Raw genomic sequence first — 20,854 nt, forward strand, 5'->3', positions numbered from 1 at the left:
GACATCCAAGAACTCAATACTACTCTGATTGTACTTGGATGCAAGTCTAATATTTAATTTATTTTCATTCAAGATGTCAAAGAATGTAAGTAGGTCCTGTTCTGAGCCTTGCCATATCATAAAGATGTCATCTATAAAGCGCACCCAGAACAGGACTTTTTCAATGAATAGTATAGGGTCGGTGAAGAAGATTGATCTCTCCCAACTGTCCAAAAATAGGTTTGCATAAGAGGGGGCAAATGACACCCTCATTTCATTACTGTACCCTGGTTTTGCAAATAGATGAATTCTTTAAACAAAAAATAATTGTGTTTTAATGCAAAGTCCAAGAGTACAATCAAGAGATCTATAAGATCTTTGTTATGATTAGACATCTCCAAAAAAATTTTTGTTGCCCGGATTCCATCCTGATGTTGAATTGAAGTATACAAAGATTCTACATCTAGAGTAACGAACCACATATCCTCTTTCATGGGTATCCCCATATCCCTAATATGTGATGGCAAGGTGTATATAATGGGTTTCAAATGGAAGTCCTGGTACTTACCAATAAGTTCACATAAGCTTCCATTTCCCAATAAAATTAGTTTTCCAGGGGGGTTGGTCTGATTTTTAGGAATTTTAGGGGTTTCTCAAGGAAGTTATCTAGATGTGTTGTGAGAACTTTGAACCCCCAAGTGTTTCACTACAGTTTATAACACAGAGCCATAAAAATAAAAAATCTTTTTTTTTTTTCACAAAAATTATATTTTAGCCTCCGGTTTTGTATTTTCCCAAGGGTAACAGGAGAAATTGGACCCCAAAAGTTGTTGTCCAATTTGTCCTGAGTACGCTGATACCCCATATGTTGGGGTAAACCCCTGTTTGGGCATACGGGAGAACTCGGAAGGGAAGGAGCATTGTTTTACTTTTTCTTCGCAGAATTGGCTGGAATTGAGATCGTACGCCATGTCGCGTTTGGAGAGCCCCTGATGTGACTAAACAGTGGAAACCCCCCAATTCTAACTGAAACCCTAAGCCAAACACACCCCTAACCCTAATCCCAAACCATAACCTTAACCACACCCCTAACCTTAATCCAAACCCTAATCCCAACCGTAAATGTGATCCAAAACCTAACTTTAACCCCAACCCTAACCCTAACCCTAACTTTAGCCACAACCCTAATTTTAGCCCCAACCCTAACCCTAACTTTGACCCTTAACCTAACCCCAACCCTAACTGTAGCCCCAACCCTAACCCTAACTGTAGCCTCAACCCTAACCCTAACTTTAGCCCCAACCCTAACCCTAACCCTAATGGGAAAATGGAAATAAATACATTTTTTAAAATTTTATTTTTAGCGGATTTTTATGATTGGCGGCCATCACACACTAAAAGACGCTTTTTTTTTGCAAAAAATAGTTTTTGCGTCTCGAGATTTTGAGAGCTTTATAATTTTTCCATATTTTGGTCCACAGAGTCATGTGAGGTCTTGTTTTTTGCGGGACCAGTTGACGTTTTTATTGGTTTATTTTTCGGGCACGTGACATTTTTAAATCGCTTTTTATTCTGATTTTTGTGAGGTAGAATGAACAAAACCCAGCTATTCATGAATTTCTTTTGGGGGGCGCTTGTACCGTTCTACGTTTGGTAAAATTGACAAATCAGTTTTATACTTTGGGTCAGTACGATACAAGCGATACCTCATTTATATCATTTTTTATGTTTTGGCGCTTTTATACGATAAAAACTATTTTCTATAAAAAATAATTATTTTTGCATGACTTTATTCTGAGGACTATAACTTTTTATCCGTCTTTTTGATCGCGTGTTATTCCACTTTTTGTTTGACAGTATGATAATAAAGCGTCGTTTTTTGCCTAATTTTTTTTTATGGTGTTCACTGAAGGGGTTAACTAGTGGGACAGTTTTATAGGTCAGGTCATTACGGACGTGGCGATACTAAATATGTATGCTTTTATTGTTTTTTTTATTTAGATAAAGAAATTTATTTATTGGAACAATATTTTTTTTTCTTTATTTAGGAATTTGTTTATTTTTTTACACATAAATATAATATTTTTTTTTTTAACTTTGTTACATTGCCCCAGGGGGGGACATCACAGTATAGTGACAGATCGCTGAAGTGATACATTGCAATGCACTGCAGGGAGGCATCCAGGCGCCTGCTCAGAGCAGGCGCTTGAAAGCCACCTCACTGCAGGACCCGGAAGGCCCACCGCAGCCATTTTGGATCCGGGCCTGCAGGGAAGAGGAGGTAGGAGACCCTCGGATCAACGTGATCACATCGCTTTGCTCGTAAGGTCTCAGGAAAGCACGCAGGGAGCCCCCTCCCTACGCGATGCTTCCCTATGCCGCCGGAATGCTGCGATCATCTTTGACATCCTGCACAGATCGCTCCTGGCACATAGTGCCGGATATCATACGGGCCCATACCACCTCGATGGGATAGTATGTCTAATGTCAGAAAGGGGTTAAGTTTAAGTGATAAATTTACTGTAGTAAAATGGTAACATCAGGCTTTTAATCTTTATAATGATACAATAATCAAACCATTTAGATAGAACATAAAATATATTTATTGGAATACAGCTTTTGAACCAAAAAAATTTGCATATTTACAATTTGTTATACACTCTGCAGTAAGTGGGGAAAAAAACAGTTTTCAACAAAAACGTACTGGATAGTGTTTGTGCAGTCTATGAATTTGTTCTGAGAATTAGTATCGCCTCCATCAGATCCTCCTTTATAGATGACCTCAAATCTGACCTAAGTATTTTAAGGCTAGAGAACAACCTCTCTACAGTACACTAACTTGGGTTGGTGGAAAAGCAGTAACCACATGGGCAACATCTCTAACAATTTCAGGGTTTAAAGGAATTAACTCATGCAGTCAGTTTTGAGGAAAGATTGAACTCTTCTACTTCTTTGAGAGCAAGTGAAAAATGTTTGCTGAAATATGGTCAATTTGTTTTCTATGGGAGTAGAATCTTTTTCCCTGCAGCAACGCTTTGCCTGCTCTATGTCGTCCAAATACTTGTCAAAATCAAACTCCTCATCTGATGAGGATGAAGGAACGGCAGCAGCACTGGCAGGGCCCGAGTCCTCTTGCTTCTTTTCCTTTAGTAAGCTGTTGATCATCCAGCAATATACGATGATTCGGGTCCACATAAACAGCTGCCAGAAGAATTTTATTTTCTAATAGCAGGGTCTCTCTCCATTTCATTGAAGCAGCAATGCCATCTACGATTAAACCTCCTCTTTGGGACAGTTCAGAACAACAAGTTCTTCCACACCTTTTAAAAATGCCAGTAGATAAATCCTCAGCTTGTAACTATTTAGTCACTGCAAATGGATGATGATGCAATGCCTTCAGTTCAGCCACCTATGTCCATTGTCCTTGATGTAGTGTTACCTGAGGGGTGGCCATATCTACAAGGAAAGGTTTCAGCTCAAGCAATCTCTCAATCATTAAATAGGTGCTGCCCCACCGAGTGGCTTGATCCACAATTGCCCCTTTTCCAGCACGTTTCTTCAAGATGGAATCAATTTTAGGAGTTCTGGCAGCAATAGCCAATTTCCTCACTTTGCTAATCAGAGTTCCAGCATGTCCCTCTTGCAGACTATCTCTTATTGCCTGCTGCAGCTTGTGCACAACACAGCGCATGTGATGAATAGGAAAGCGGTGTGAAGCAGCTTCAACAAGATCATCTAATTGTAAAGAATCATTTTGCTCTTCTGTAGTAATATCTGTTTGTTCCTCCGTTATGGGAACAGGACTGTGGCCTTCCATCTTCAACATACTGAAGGTGAAATGTTCTTCTAGCTGCTGTTCACCTTCATTATTTTCATTCATCAGTTTAATTGTACTTATCATGTTTGAAGCATTGTCAGTTACAATAGCAAGAACCTGTACTTTTTTTAGTTCATAATCTTGCAGAACTTTTTCAACTAAGGTCTGGAGAAACTGGCTGCTGTGAAAAGGTTTAGTATCTTTTACTGCCAGTGTCTTAGTAACAATTTTTTTGTTGTCACAAACATCGAACATTGATTGCAAAATAGTTCACTCTGTGACGTGTGCAGGCATCCATTTTAAGAAATACAAAGCGTTTCTTTAGAGTCCGTTTAAGATCTTCCTTTTGGTTAAGGGCTTCTTCAATCACTAATTTTCTAATACTTTCTCTTTCCAGAGAAACACCAAGTTTGCAAGCCATTTCTCCATTAAGAGCTGTAAAAGCTGGTCGTGCAAATAATGATAATGGTACACTGTCCTTCACAACAAGCTCGATGAGCCGTCTTTTAAACACATCTGCTCTCATTGTTACAGTAACTTTGTCACTTACAAAATATCTTGTAACTGACCTTTGAGACGTTCTTTCCTTCTTTGCCTGACGGGAAATGCTGGTCTCTGGTTTCTTGGTGCTGCTGTGATCTTTTTCAGTCACAGCTTTGTAAACTTCTGGGTGGCAGCGTTGTGAATGTCTTTTTAGATTGGAAACTGTTGAAGGAGCATTTTTACCACTGCCTGAGTATCCACTGATTTTGGCATCACAGCATTTGTTTTCATCTGGGTCACTTATACACTGACACACAAAATGTTTATTATCTTGGGTCACTGTGAAATGCTCAAATACAGCTGACTTCAAAAGATGCTTCTTATGCATTTTGTATTTCTGTAAACTTGATCTCAAAATTATTTTGTCCTGTAAAAAAATAAAGTATATTGTAATTCTTGGAAAAATAGGGAATCAGGCACTGTATAATTTGGGATAGAAATAAAAGAATCTTTGCATAAATAAATAGGACAGATGATAAGTATAAAGTTTGTAAAATGTGTTGTTAACCCCTTTCTGCCATATGACGTACTATCCCGTCGAGGTGGGGTGGGCCCGTATGACCACCGACGGGATAGTACGTCATACGCGATCGGCCGTGCTCACGGGGGGAGCGCAGCCGATCGCGGCCAGGTGTCAGCTGCCTATCGAAGCTGACATCCGGCACTATGTGCCAGAAGCGGTCTCGGATCGCCCCCGGCACATTAACCCCCGGCACACCGCAATCGAACATGATCGTGGTGTGTCGGCAGTGCAGGGAAGCATTGCGCAGGGAGGGGGCTCCCTGCGGGCTTCCCTGAGACCCCCGCAGCAACACGTTGTGATCGCATTGCTGCGAGGGTCTCCTACCTCCCTCCCTGCAGCAGGCCCGGATCCAATATGGCCGTGGCATCCGGGTCCTGCAAGGAGGGAGGTGTCTTACCAAGTGCCTGCTCAGAGCGTGCTCTGCGTTATAAACTGTAATGAAACACTTGTGGGTTCGAAGCTCTCACAACACATCTAGATGAGTTCCTTAGGGGTCTACTTTCCAAAATGGTGTCATTCCAAATGGCGCTCCTTCCCTTCCGAGCCCTCCCATGCGCCCAAACAGTGGTTCCCCCCCATATATGAGGTATCAGCGCACTCAGGACAAATTGGACAACAAATTTTGGGGTCCAATTTCTCCTGTTACCCTCGGGAAAATACAAAACTGGGGGCTAAAAAATAATTTTTGTGCGAAAAAAAATTTTTTTTATTTTTATGGCTCTGCATTATAAACTTCTGTGAAGCCCTTGGTGGGTCAAAGCGCTCACCACACATCTAGATAATTTCCTTAGGGGGTCTACTTTCCAAAATGGTGTCACTTGTTGGGGGTTTCAATGTTTAGGCACATCAGTGGCTCTCCAAACGCAACACGGCGTCCCATCTCAATTCCTGTCAATTTTGCATTGAAAAGTCAAACGGCGCTCCTTCCCTTCCAAGCTCTCCCATGCGCCCAAACAGTGGTTTACCCCCACATATGGGGTATCAGCGTACTCAGGACAAATTGTACAACAACTTTTGGGGTCCAATTTCTTCTCTTACCATTGGGAAAATAAAAAATTGGGGGCGAAAAATAATTTTTGTGAAAAAATATTATTTTTTATTTTTACGGTTCTGCATTATAAACTTCTGTGAAGCACTTGGTGGGTCAAAGTGCTCACCACACATCTTGATAAGTTCCTTAGGGGGTCTACTTTCCAAAATGGTGTCACTTGTGGGGGATTTCAATGTTTAGGCACATCAGGGGCTCTCCAAACGCAACATGGTGTCCCATCTCAATTCCAGTCAATTTTGCATTGAAAAGTCAAATGGCCCTCCTTCGCTTTCGAGCTCTGTCATGCGCCCAAACAGTGGTTTACCCCCACATATGGGGTATCGGTGTACTTCAGGACAAATTGTACAACAACTTTTGGGGTCCATTTTCTCCTGTTACTCTTGGTAAAATAAAACAAATTGGAGCTGAAGTAAATTTTTTGTGAAAAAAATTTAAACGTTCATTTTTATTTAAACATTCCAAAAATTCCTGTGAAGCACCAGAAGGGTTAATAAACTTCTTGAATATGGTTTTGAGCACCTTGAGGGGTGCAGTTTTTAGAATGGTGTCACACTTGGTTATTTTCTATCATATAGACCCCTCAAAATGACTTCAAATGAGATGTGGGCCCTAAAAAAAATGGTGTTGTAAAAATGAGAAATTGCTGGTCAACTTTTAACCCATATTTGTGCACAAAAAACGCATCAAAAACGCATAAAAATCTGCATCGTGTGCACACAGCCTAAAACATCAAGCATACAGAGACAACATATACTGGACTATTGATTTATGCACAGTTTATTGAAAGTTTAGATATGCTTTAGGAAGTACTTACCTTCTTTAATCCTGCTTTTCTGTTCACTCCAGAAATTATGATATGAATGTAGGCTTTCCTTCCCTGTGTGTTTGTTTTCCCCTTATCTGTAGAGGAGGAGCTCCACTACTTATTATGAACATAAACTGCAGCACAGATTCATCCCAGCTAAAATTCTAGAACTTAGATCAGGGATAGGACAGACATTTATAGGACATTTCATAACCTTTCCAAATTCTTATTAAAAACATATTCCCCACAAATTGCATTGAACTACTGTACCAATTTATTATATATTTTAGGAGTCGGAGTCGGTCCATTTTATACCGACTCCACCAAAATGGGCTTTTATACCGACTCCGACTCCACAGCCCTGACAATGACCTCTCCACTTTACACCACCAGGGAAGGTTTAATTAATAGGTAAAATGTCTTTCCTATTTTCTGATGTCTAAACGTGGGATGCATCTTATGGTAAGGTGCGTCTTATAGTAAGATGCATCTTATAGTCTGAAAAATACTTTGTTTGTCTCTATTTAAGTTGCACAAAAATTGGCCACTAGTCCTGGTTCCTGCACTTTTTAAGGTTTATAAATGAGCTACTATTCAAGTGCAATAAAGCCATTAAACATTGTGTTTTTATTTATATAGGGGAGAAACTCAGGCTCAAAACCCGATCTTTCCCTTCAGTTAATTTTCTTTGATGGAGAAGAAGCATTCTATCAGTGGACGCCATTTGATTCTCTTTATGGCTCCCAGCATTTAGCTCAGAAGATGGAAAGTACTCCACATCCACCTAATGCTGAAAACACAAATCAGCTTCAAGGCATTGTAAGTATCATGCTTTTTTCCCACATGCTTTTGAATACTCTACACACACACATACAGTATGTGAGTTAAAAAATGTAAAATCTTAGTACATTTGATAACTTCAGTTGACCATACATTATAAATAAATGATGTTTTCACTGGGATCTCTGGGCAATCAAATGTGTATGGAGAAAAAAATGAAAATACCGGTTGACGTTTCAATAAATAGCAGACAGGAACAGAGACCTAAAGTTACATGCTTAACTCGTTCCTGACCCATGACGCCACGTAGGCGTCATGAAAGTCGGTGCCAATCCGACCCATGACGCCTATGTGGCGTCATGGAAAGATCGCGTCCCTGCAGATCGGGTGAAAGGGTTAACTCCCATTTCACCCGATCTGCAGGGACAAGGGGAGTGGTAGTTTAGCCCAGGGGGGGGGGGGGGGTGGCTTCACCCCCCCCCGTGGCTACGATTGCTCTGATTGGCTGTTGAAAGTGAAACTGCCAATCAGAGCGATTAGTGATATTTCACCTATTATAACGGGTGAAATATTACAATCCAGCCATGGCCGATGCTGCAATATCATCGGCCATGGCTGGAAATACTAATGTGCCCCCACCCCACCCCACCGATCGCCCCCCCAGCCCTCCGATCTGCCCGGTACACTGCCCTGCTCCCCTCCGTCCTGTGCTCCGCTCCCCCCCGTGCTCTTGTCCGCTCACCCCCGTGCTCCAATCACCCCCCCGTGCTCCAATCACCCCCCCTGCACTCCGATCCACCCCCCCCCCCCCCCCGTGCTCCGTTCCACCCCCCCGTGCTCCGTTCCACCCCCCGGTGCTCCGTTCCACCCCTCCCGCGTTCCGATCCACCCCCCCATGCTCCGATCCCCCCCCCCCCCGTGCTCCCCCCCCACCCCATCATACTTACCGATCCTGCCGGGGTCCGTCCGTCTTCTCCCTGGGCGCCGCCATCTTCCAAAATGGCGGGCGCATGCGCCCGCCGAATCTGCCGGCCGGCAGATTCGTTCAAAGTGCATTTTGATCACTGAGATATAATCCATCTCAGTGATCAAAATAAAAAAATAATAAATGACCCCCCCCTCTTTTGTCACCCCCATAGGTAGGGACAATAAAAAAATAAAGAATTTTTTTTTTTCCACTAATGTTAGAATAGGGTTAGGGTTAGGGGTAGGGGTAGGGCTAGGGTTAGGGCTAGGGTTATGGTTAGGGGTAGGGTTAGGGCTAGGGTAAGGGTTAGGGCTAGGGTTAGGGCTAGGGGTAGGGCTAGGGTTAGGGCTAGGGTTAGGGGTAGGGTTAGGGTTAGGGGTAGGGTTAGGGTTAAGGGTAGGGTTAAGGGTAGGGTTAGGGTTAGGGGTAGGGTTAGGGTTAGGGTTTCGGTATGTGCACACGTATTCTGGTCCTCTGCGGATTTTTCCGCTGCGGATTTGATAAATGCGCAGTGCTAAACCGCTGCGGATTTATCGCGGATTTACCGCGTTTTTTCTGCGCCTTTCACTGCGGTTTTACAACTGCGATTTTCTATTGGAGCAGTTGTAAAACCGCTGTGTAATCCGCAGAAAGAAGCGACATGCTGCGGAATGTAAACCGCTGCGTTTCCGTGCAGTTTTTCTGCAGCATGTGTACAGCGATTTTTGTTTCCCATAGGTTTACATTGAACTGTAAACTCATGGGAAACTGCTGCGGATCCGCAGCGTTTTCCGCAGCGTGTGCACATACCTTTAGAATTAGGCTATGTGCACACGGTGCGGATTTGGCTGCGGATCCGCAGCGGATTGGCCGCTGCGGATTCGCAGCAGTGTTCCACCAGGTTTACAGTGTCATGTAAACCTATGGAAAACCAAATCCGCTGTGCCCATGGTGCGGAAAATACAGCGCGGAAACGCTGCGTTGTATTTTCCGCAGCAAGTCAATTCTTTGTGCGGATTCCGCATTGTTTTACACCTGTTCCTCAATAGGGATCCGCAGGTGAAATCCGCACAAAAAACACTGGAAATCCGCGGAAAATCCGCAGGTAAAACGCAGTGCCTTTTACCCACGGATTTTTCAAAAATGATGCTGAAAAATCTCACACGAATCCGCAACGTGGGCATGGAATTAGGGTTGTGGTTAGGGTTGTGATTAGGGTTATGGCTACAGTTGGGATTATGGTTAGGGGTGGTGGGGGTTTTAGTGTTGGAGGTAGAATTGAGGGGTTTCCACTGTTTAGGCACATCAGGGGTCTCCAAACGCAACATGGCGCCACCATTGATTCCAGCCAATCTTGTATTCAAAAAGTCAAATGGTGCTCCCTCACTTCCGAGCCCCGACGTGTGCCCAAACAGTGGTTTACCCCCACATATGGGGTACCAGCATACTCAGGATAAACTGCGCAACAATTACTGGGGTCCAATTTCTCCTGTTACCCTTGGGAAAATAAAAAAATGCTTGCTAAAACATCATTTTTGAGGAAAGAAAAATGATTTTTTATTTTCACGGCTCTGCGTTGTAAACGTCTGTGAAGCACTTGGGGGTTCAAAGTGCTCACCACATATCTAGATAAGTTCCTTGGGGGGTCTAGTTTCTAAAATGGGGTCACTTGTGGGGGGTTTCTACTGTTTAGGCACACCAGGGGCTCTGCAAACGCAACGTGACGCCCGCAGACCATTTCATCAAAGTCTGCATTTCAAAAGTCACTACTTCCCTTCTGAGCCCCGACGTGTGCCCAAACAGTAGTTTACCCCCACATATGGGGTATCAGCGTACTCAGGAGAAACTGGACAATAACTTTTGGGGTCCAATTTCTCCTGTAACCCTTGGGAAAATAAAAAATTCTGGGCTAAATAATTATTTTTGAGGGAAAAAAACGTATTTATTATTTTCACGGCTCTGCATTATAAACTTCTGTGAAGCACTTGGGGGTTCAAAGTGCTCACCACACATCTATATAAGTTCCTTTCGGGGTCTAGTTTCCAAAATGGGGTCAATTGTTGGGGGTTTCTACTGTTTAGCCACATCAGGGGCTCTGCAAACGCAACGTGACGCCCGCAGAGCATTCCATCAACGTCTGCATTTCAAAACGTCACTACTTCACTTCCGAGCCCCGGCGTGTGCCCAAACAGTGGTTTACCCCCACATATGGGGTATCAGCGTACTCAGGAGAAACTGGACAACAACTTTTGGGGTCAAATTTCTCCTGTTACCCTTGGGAAAATAAAAAATTGCAGGCTAAAAGATCATTTTTGAGAAAATAATTTTTTTTTTTTCATGGCTCTGCGTTATAAACTTCTGTGAAGCACTTGGGGATTCAAAGTCCTCACCACACATCTAGATTAGTTCCTTTCAGGGTCTAGTTTCCAAAATGGGGTCATTTGTGGGGGATTTCCAATGTTTAGGCATACAGGGGCTCTCCAAACGTGACATGGTGTCCGCTAATGATTGGAGCTAATTTTCCATTTAAAAAGCCAAATGGCGTGCCTTCCCTTCCGAGCCCTGCCGTGCGCCCAAACAGTGGTTTACCCCCACATATGGGGTATCAGCGTACTCAGGACAAACTGGACAAGAACATTTGGGGTCCAATTTCTCCTATTACTCTTGGCAAAATAGGAAATTCCAGGCTAAAAAATCAATTTTGAGGAAAGAAAAATTATTTTTTATTTTCATGGCTCTGCGTTATAAACTTCTGCGAAGCACCTGGGGGTTTAAAGTGCTCAATATGCATCTAGATAAGTTCCTTGGGGGGTCTAGTTTCCAAAATGGGGTCACTTGTGGGGGAGCTCCAATGTTTAGGCACACAGGGGCTCTCCAAACGCGACATGGTGTCCGCTAACAATTGGAGCTAATTTTCCATTCAAAAAGTCAAATGGCGCGCCTTCCCTTCCGAGCCCTGCCGTGTGCCCAAACAGTGGTTTACCCCCACATATGAGGTATCGGCGTACTCGGGAGAAATTGCCCAACAAATTTTATGATCCATTTTATCCTATTGCGCATGTGAAAATGAAAAAATTGAGGCGAAAATAATTTTTTTGTGAAAAAAAAGTACTTTTTCATTTTTACAGATCAATTTGTGAAGCACCTGAGGGTTTAAATTGCTCACTAGGCATCTAGATAAGTTCCTTGGGGGGTCTATTTTCCAAAATGGGGTCACTTGTGGGGGAGCTCCAATGTTTAGGCACACAGGGGCTCTATAAACGCGACATGGTGTCCGCTAACGATGGAGATAATTTTTCATTCAAAAAGTCAAATGGCGCTCCTTCCCTTCCAAGCCTTACCATGTGCCCAAACAGTAATTTACCCCCACATGTGAGGTATTGTTGTACTCAGGAGAAATTGCCCAACAAATTTTAGGATCCATTTTATCCTGTTGCCCATGTGAAAATGAAAAAATTGAGGCTAAAAGAATTTTTTTGTGAAAAAAAAGTACTTTTTCATTTTTACGGATCAATTTGTGAAGCACCTGGGGGTTCAAAGTGCTCACTATGCATCTAGATAAGTTCCTTGGGGCGTCTAGTTTCCAAAATGGGGTCACTTGTGGGGGAGCTCCAATTTTAAGGCACACGGGGGCTCTCCAAACGTGACATGGTGTCCACTAAAGAGTGGAGCCAATTTTTCATTCAAAAAGTCAAATGGCGCTCCTTCCCTTCCAAGCCCTGCCGTGCGCCCAAACAGTGTTTTACCCCAACATATCAGGTATCAGTGTACTCAGGACAAATTGGACAACAACTTTCGTGGTTCAGTTTCTCCTTTTACCATTGGGAAAATAAAAAAATTGTTGCTAAAAGATAATTTTTGTGACTAAAAAGTTAAATGTTCATTTTTTCCTTCCATGTTGCTTCTGCTGCTGTGAAGTACCTGAAGGGTTAATAAACTTCTGGAATGTGGTTTTGAGTACCTTGAGGGGTGCATTTTTTAGAATGGTGTCACTTTTGGGTATTTTCAGCCATATAGACCCCTCAAACTGACTTCAAATGTGAGGTGGTCCCTAAAAAAAATGGTTTTGTAAATTTCGTTGTAAAAATGAGAAATTGCTGGTCAAATTTTAACCCTTATAACTTCCTAGCAACAAAAAAATTTTGTTTCCAAAATTGTGCTGATGTAAAGTATACATGTGGGAAATGTTATTTATTAACTATTTTGTGTCACATAACTCTCTGGTTTAACAGAATAAAAATTCAAAATGTGAAAATTGCGAAATTTTCAAAATTTTCGCCAAATTTCCGTTTTTATCACAAATAAACGCAGAATTTATTGACCTAAATTTACCACTAACATGAAGCCCAATATGTCACGAAAAAACAATCTCAGAACCGCTAGGATCCGTTGAAGCGTTCCTGAGTTATTACCTCATAAAGGGACACTGGTCAGAATTGCAAAAAACGGCAAGCTCTTTAAGGTCAAAATAGGCTGGGTCATGAAGGGGTTAAAAAAGAGGAATGTACGTTAAAATAAAATTTATTCACTTAGAATAAATTCAATTAATTTCTATTTGCATTCAGATGCATATAGAAAAAGACAACAAAGGGCAAAAAGCTTAAAAGTAAAACTACAAATGTGTATCACCGCCAACCCTTATCCAGTCTGTTTAGCGTTTCCACACTCTAGTCTTTGGTAATGTAGACTACTCCGAGGGTATAAACCTAAGCCTAGGTGCAGACGAGCGTATTGTTTGTCATCCGAGCAAATCAGATCAATTGTGCTAATCACAATCCAATCAGACTGATCAGAGTATGATCATAGTGTGCTGTGATTCTCTCAGATGAAGAGAAGATGGAGAAAAAGAATTCTCCATCTTTTCCTTTGTGTCAGTCTGTGGAAATAAGACTGCACTTAGATGTCATTCGAGTTCCGTCCGATATTTCCCTTGCTCTCATTGACTTGCATAGCCAAGTGCAATCTGAATATTGGAACAAACTTGCAGCAATTTTTTTTCTCTGACCTACATTGTGCGAGGAAGAAATCAAACATGGGCATGGCCCCATAGAATAACATAGGGACAAATGCTAACTGTCAAAACGGCGGATAACACTCATCCTATTATTATGGTCGTGTGCACAAGCATTAACCCTAAGTTCCCACAATGAGTATTTTGTGAGTTTTGATGTTGTGATTTCCTGCAGCATTTCTGCCCATTTTAGCTAAATTAGGTTACTTGTGTTTTGTTCATTGTATTTTAACTCCTTTATGACCTGGGACGTATCCATATGTCAAGGTTTGTAGGTACTTATCAATCTTGGACGTATTTATATTTCCAGGCAATTTCTCACACACAGGAACTGTGCACGTGCAATCACTGATTCTGACAGCTGACACATGGTATTTAATGCCAGGAGTGGTGCCTGCACCGCTTCCTGCACTTCAACCCCTAAATGGTGCAATCGATATACAGTAGATCCCAGCATTTACAAGGCAAAGAGTGTGAGCCCCCTCTGCCCCTCCGATCAGCACTCCTGCGATGATGACAACGATAATTGCCATGATGACTCGATGTCATCATGACAACATCTGGGTCACCAGGCATTAGCAAGTTAGGCTACTTTCATACTTCCGTCGGTACGGGCCCGTCCCAATGCGTCGGGCCGACGTACCAATGGATGTTGTGAAAGTAGCCTATCTTGCTAATGTCTGGTGACCCAGATGTTGTCATGATGACATCGAGTCATCATGGCAATTATCGTTGTCATCATCGCAGGAGTGCTGATTCTGCATGTGCATTCTGCAGTCTGGGGAAGAGGGGGCGGAGTTTCGACCGTGCATGCACGGTCGAAAATGGCAGACGCGACGCACAAAAAAAGTTACATGGAACTTTTTTTGTGCCGACGGTCCTCCAAAACACGACACATCCATCGCCCGACGGATACGACATGTGGCTATACGTCGCAATACGTTGCTAATGCAAGCCTATGGAGAAAAAACGCATCCTGCGGGCAACTTTGCAGGATGCGTTTTTTTCCCAAAACGACGCATTGCGACGGACAGCAAACGACGCAAGTGTGAAAGTAGCCTTAGTTAGATCATGAGTGGGGCATGATCTATCTAACTTGTGTCGGCAGTGCTGCCAGGTTATAAAGCATGCTCATGCATTGCAATGCTTTATAACTGTGATCAGGCTGCAAAAAGTGAAAGTCCAATAGTGGGACTAAGTAAAAAGCTAAAAAAAAAAAAGTTAAAAAAGGTTGCAAAAAAATTTATTTTTTTAAAATCATAAAATAATAACAAAAGATATATATTGTACCCATAAATAAATATTTTTGTGAAAAAAAGAAACAATAAAAGTACACGTTTGGTATCGCCACATAACCTTTAAGTCCCACTAGTTAACCCTTTGAACCCTGTGAACACTATAAAAAAAAATAAAAACCTAGGCAAAACATGATGCTTTATCATCAGCTGAACAAAAAGTGGAATAAAACGCGATCAAAAAGACGAATGTAAATAATAATAGTATCTATGAAAACGTCATCTTGTCCTGCAAAAAAACAACAACCATACAGCTCCATCAGCTGAAAAGTTATAGCTCTGAGAATAAAGCAATGCAAAAATAATAATTTTTTTTCTATAAAATAGTTTTTACTGTGTAAAAGCGCCAAAACATAAAAAATCTATATACATATGGTATCGTTATAATCGTACTGAGGCCAGGGTCACACTTACGTGTGCAATGCGAGAAACTCGCACTTGGGACCGAAGATTTCAGCTGCATTGAAATACTTGCAGCCGCACACTCCGGTCTCGAGTGCTGACGGCAGTGTCGGGTATTGATGCGACAGACTTGTGCGAGTTTCATTGCACTCGCAAGTGTGATCCCAGCCTAATCCAAAGAATAAAGCTGCATTATCAATTTTACCACACAAGGAGCAGCATAACCCCCCAAAAAAACAAATTCCTGAATTGCTGTTTTTTGTTCATTCTGCCTCCCAAAAATTGGAATAGAAAGCGATCAAAAAATATGTGCCTGAAAATGGTACCAATAAAACATCAACCCATCCTGCAAAAAAACATGTCCACACACTGTCGGCAGAAATATGGAAAAATTATAACTCTCAAAATATGGCACTGCAAAATTTGTTTTTGCAGTAAAAGGCGGCTATTAGTGTGTGAAAGCAGCCAAACATAAAAAAAGATATATATCTGGTATCGCTGTAGTTGAACCAACCTGAAGAATAAAGTCATCTAATCACTTATAACACACGAGGAACTGTGTAAAAAATAAATAAAACCGATTCTTCACCTGCTGTTGATTTTTTAATTCTCCCTCCCAAAGATCGCAGTAAGGCTCGGCTCACATTTATCCTGTGCTCTGCACTGAGTGCTTACACCACGGTTTCCATGTACATTTTTTAAATAAGTGATTGAGACGAACCCCTGGTGGAGGATTCCCTATAATGAGGCAGATGGAGCCACTGTGGATGCTATCTGGCTGCCTATGATCCGGCGGTATCTGTTTTTTTAGGGGTGCATAAAAAAGCGCAGTTCGGCTACGTTCACATTAGCGTTGTGTGCCGCTGCGTTGGCGATGCAACGCACAACCCACGCAAAAACGCACCCAAACGCACGCAAAAATGCTGCGTTTTGCGATGCATGCGTCGTTTTTTGCCGAAATTTGGACGCAAGAAAAATGCAACTTGTTGCGTTTTCTTGGTCCGACGCTTGCGGCAAAAAAGACGCATGCGTCGCACAACGCAACAAACAAAAATGCATGCGTCCCCCATGTTAAATATAGGGGCGCATGACGCATGCATCGCCGCTGCGTCGCCCGATGCAAACCCGACGCAAACTAGCATAACGCTAGTGTGAACGTAGCCTTCGCCACAGTTTTGTGCATTTCTGGAAAGAAGGAGACCGCTGAGCTGAGGCCAGACTCAGTCCACAGTAATTACAGACTCATTGCAGCGAATGGTTCCCTCGAGGGTTTCATCTGAATAATGTCACTCAGAGATTTAGATGAAAAACCCAATATAAGTACTCAGTGTAGAGCGCTGGATAGATGTGATTTCAAATATTATGTAAAATGTTCCCAAAAAAAGCTCAAATCACTCCACAAACAAGCAGGACCCCACTCAGGTTTGTCGTCTGTTATCAGAAATATAGGGGGCTTCCACGTTACTGATAGTACAAACCCTCTGGAAAAGCTAAATGGCTTCTCACTCTAAGGCCGGCGTCACACACAGCGTAAAACAATACGGTCCGTATATTACGGCCGTAATACGCTGAAAAGTCCCGAAAAAAGTGGTCCGTAGCTCCTCCGTAGGCAGGGTGTGTCAGCGTTTTTTGCGCATGGCATCCTCCATATGTAATCCGTATGGCATCCGTACTGCGTGGTTTTCTCGCAGGCTAGCAAAACCAACATACCGCTATAGAAGTGATCCATGTGTCCCAAAAAGAAAAGAAAATATATATATACTGTCTATATATATATATATATATATATATATATATATATATGTATATGTCAGTAGACACATATATTAGAGAGAAAAGCCGGTAATTCAGTGCGGTGTACAGTAAAATCACACTGACAGCTTACAGTAGAATAGGTAGAATAAATGTGTACACATAGAATAGGTATATATATATATATATGTCAGTGAGACACATATATGTATATATATTAATATTTTTTCCAGCGCTATACAGCTTGAAAGCCGGTAATTCAATTACCGGCTTTTTCTTTCTCCTTCCTAAAACCCGACATGATTTGAGACATGGTTTACATACAGTAAACCATGTCTTCTCTCCATTTTTTTTGCAGATTCCACACTACTAATGTCAGTAGTGTGTATCTGCAAAATTTGGCCGTTCTAGCTCTTAAAATAAAGGGTTAAATGGCGGAAAAAATTGGCGTGGGCTCCCGCGCAATTTTCTCCGCCAGAGTAGTAAAGCCAGTGACTGAGGGCAGATATTAATAGCCTGGAGAGGGTCCACGGTTATTGGCCCCCCCCTGGCTAAAAATATCTGCCCCCAGCCACCCCAGAAAAGGCACATCTGGAAGATGCGCCTATTCTGGCACTTGGCCACTCTCTTCCCATTCCCGTGTAGCGGTGGGATATGGGGTAATGAAGGGTTAATGCCACCTTGCTATTGTAAGGTGACATTAAGCCTAATTAATAATGGAGAGGCGTCAATTATGACACCTATCCATTATTAATCCAATTGTAGTGAAGGGTTAAATAAAACACAAACACATTATTTAAAATTATTTTAATGAAATAAAAACAATGGTTGTTGCAGTATTTTATTCAACGCCCAATCCAGTCACTGAAGACCCTCGTTCTGTGAGTAAAAAAACATAATAAACCAACAATATACTTACCCTCCGCAGATCTGTAACGTCCAACGATGTAAATCCTTCTGAAGGGGTTAAAACATTTTGCAGCAAGGAGCTGTGCTAATGCAGGCTGCTCCTCGCAGCAAAACCCCAGGGAATGAGGCTAAAAATAGATCAATGATCTATATTTAGCTTCATTTGCGGTGAGGCGCCCTCTGCTGGCTGTTCATAGATCGTGGGAAATTACCTAGAAAGCCAGGGAGCTTCCTGGCTTTCTAGGTAATTTCCCACGATCTATGAACAGCCAGCAGAGGGCGCCTCACCGCAAATGAAGCTAAATATAGATCATTGATCTATTTTTAGCCTCATTCCCTGGGGTTTTGCAGCGAGGAGGAGCAGCCTGCATTAGCACAGCTCCTTGCTGCAAAATGTTTTAACCCCTTCAGAAGGATTTACATCGTTGGACGTTACAGATCTGCGGAGGGTAAGTATATTGTTGGTTTATTATGTTTTTTTACTCACAGAACGAGGGTCTTCAGTGACTGGATTGGGCGTTGAATAAAATACTGCAACAACCATTGTTTTTATTTCATTAAAATAATTTTAAATAATGTGTTTGTGTTTTATTTAACCCTTCACTACAATTGGATTAATAATGGATAGGTGTCATAATTGACGCCTCTCCATTATTAATTAGGCTTAATGTCACCTTACAATAGCAAGGTGGCATTAACCCTTCATTACCCCATATCCCACCGCTACACGGGAATGGGAAGAGAGTGGCCAAGTGCCAGAATAGGCGCATCTTCCAGATGTGCCTTTTCTGGGGTGGCTGGGGGCAGATATTTTTAGCCAGGGGGGGGCCAATAACCGTGGACCCTCTCCAGGCTATTAATATCTGCCCTCAGTCACTGGCTTTACTACTCTGGCGGAGAAAATTGCGCGGGAGCCCACGCCAATTTTTTCCGCCATTTAACCCTTTATTTTAAGAGCTAGAACGGCCAAATTTTGCAGATACACACTACTGACATTAGTAGTGTGGAATCTGCAAAAAAAATGGAGAGAAGACATGGTTTACTGTATGTAAACCATGTCTCAAATCATGTCGGGTTTTAGGAAGGAGAAAGAAAAAGCCGGTAATTGAATTACCGGCTTTCAAGCTGTATAGCGCTGGAATAAATATTAATATATATACATATATGTGTCTCACTGACATATATATATATATATACCTATTCTATGTGTACACATTTATTCTACCTATTGGACTGTAAGCTGTCAGTGTGATTTTACTGTACACCGCACTGAATTGCCGGCTTTTCTCTCTAACAGCGCTGCGTATTTCTCGCAAGTCACACTGCTTGTCCGTGTGTAATCCGTATTTTTCACGCTTCCATAGACTTTCATTGGCGTATTTCTTGCGCAGTACGGTGACAAACGCAGCATGCTGCGATTTTGTACGGCCGTAGAAAGCCGTATAATACTGATCAGTAAAATACGGCAAATAGGAGCAGGGGCATAGAGAATAATTGTGCCGTATTTTTTGCGAGTTTTACGGACGTAGATTCTGCGCTCTTACGTCCGTAAAACTCGCAAGTGTGACGCCGGCCTAAAAAAGAAATTCAGCAAATTCTGCGCTCCCAAATTCAAATGCCCCCCCCTTTTGCATCACAGTGTGACTAAACCACATTTAGCGTCCACCTGTTTGGCATTTCTGTAGTGACGAGAGCCTGCCTAGTTTACGGGTGTGTGTCCCCAGAAGCACAAGCTGGGTATAATGTACTGGGAACTACAATGTACTGATCACTACAATAGCAGTTTGACATTTTCGCTCAGCAACTTCCACTGCTTCTTGTTTCTGGAAAACAGCTATGGAGTCAAATTCATCACTATACCTACAGTGGGGCAAAAAAGTATTTAGTCAGTCAGCAATAGTGTAAGTTCCACCACTTAAAAAGATGAGAGGCGTCTGTAATTTACATCATAGGTAGACCTCAACTATGGGAGACAAGCTGAGAAAAAAATTCCAGAAAATCACATTGTCTGTTTTTTTAACAATTTATTTGCATATTATGGTGGAAAATAAGTATTTGGTCAGAAACAAAATTTCATCTCAATACTTTGTAATATATCCTTTGTTGGCAATGACAGAGGTCAAACGTTTTCTGTAAGTCTTCACAAGGTTGCCACACCCTGTTGTTGGTATGTTGGCCCATTCCTCCATGCAGATCTCCTCTAGAGCAGTGATGTTTTTGGATTTTCGCTTGGCAACATGGACTTTCAACTCCCTCCAAAGGTTTTCTATAGGGTTGAGATCTGGAGACTGGCTAGGCCACTCCAGGATCTTGAAATGCTTCTTACGAAGCCACTCCTTCGTTGCCCTGGCGGTGTGCTTTGGATCATTGTCATGTTAAAAGACTCAGCCACGTTTCATCTTCAATGCCCTTGCTGATGGAAGGAGGTTTGCACTCAAAATCTCACGATACATGGCCCCATTCATTCTTTCATGTACCCGGATCAGTCGTCCTGGCCCCTTTGCAGAGAAACAGCCCCAAAGCATGATGTTTCCACCACCATGCTTTACAGTAGGTATGGTGTTTGATGGATGCAACTCAGTATTCTTTTTCCTCCAAACACGACAAGTTGTGTTTCTACCAAACAGTTCCAGTTTGGTTTCATCAGACCATAGGACATTCTCCCAAAACTCCTCTGGATCATCCAAATGCTCTCTAGCAAACTTCAGACGGGCCCGGACATGTACTGGCTTAAGCAGTGGGACACATCTGGCAGTGCAGGATCTGAGTCCATGGTGGCGTAGTGTGTTACTTATGGTAGGCCTTGTTACATTGGTCCCAGCTCTCTGCAGTTCATTCACTAGGTCCCCCCGCGTGGTTCTGGGATTTTTGCTCACCGTTCTTGTGATCATTCTGACCCCACGGGGTGGGATTTTGCGTGGAGCCCCAGATCGAGGGAGATTATCAGTGGTCTTGTATGTCTTCCATTTTCTAATTATTACTCCCACTGTTGATTTCTTCACTCCAAGCTGGTTGGCTATTGCAGATTCAGTCTTCCCAGC

General features: G+C 42.4%; 1 protein-coding gene across 2 annotated transcripts in view; it reads left to right on the plus strand.

Moving 5' to 3' along the window:
• Positions 1-20,854, plus strand: part of QPCT (glutaminyl-peptide cyclotransferase) — a 248,470-nt gene that overhangs the window by 116,250 nt on the left and 111,366 nt on the right. For both annotated transcript variants that reach the window (XM_069769480.1, XM_069769478.1), the window contains exon 4: positions 7,358-7,537. In XM_069769480.1, the coding sequence (XP_069625581.1) occupies positions 7,358-7,537 (180 nt within the window). The remainder of the gene's footprint in view (positions 1-7,357; positions 7,538-20,854) is intronic.

Source organism: Ranitomeya imitator, chromosome 5, assembly GCF_032444005.1.
Source record: "Ranitomeya imitator isolate aRanImi1 chromosome 5, aRanImi1.pri, whole genome shotgun sequence".
In the NCBI taxonomy this organism is placed as follows: domain Eukaryota; kingdom Metazoa; phylum Chordata; class Amphibia; order Anura; family Dendrobatidae; genus Ranitomeya; species Ranitomeya imitator.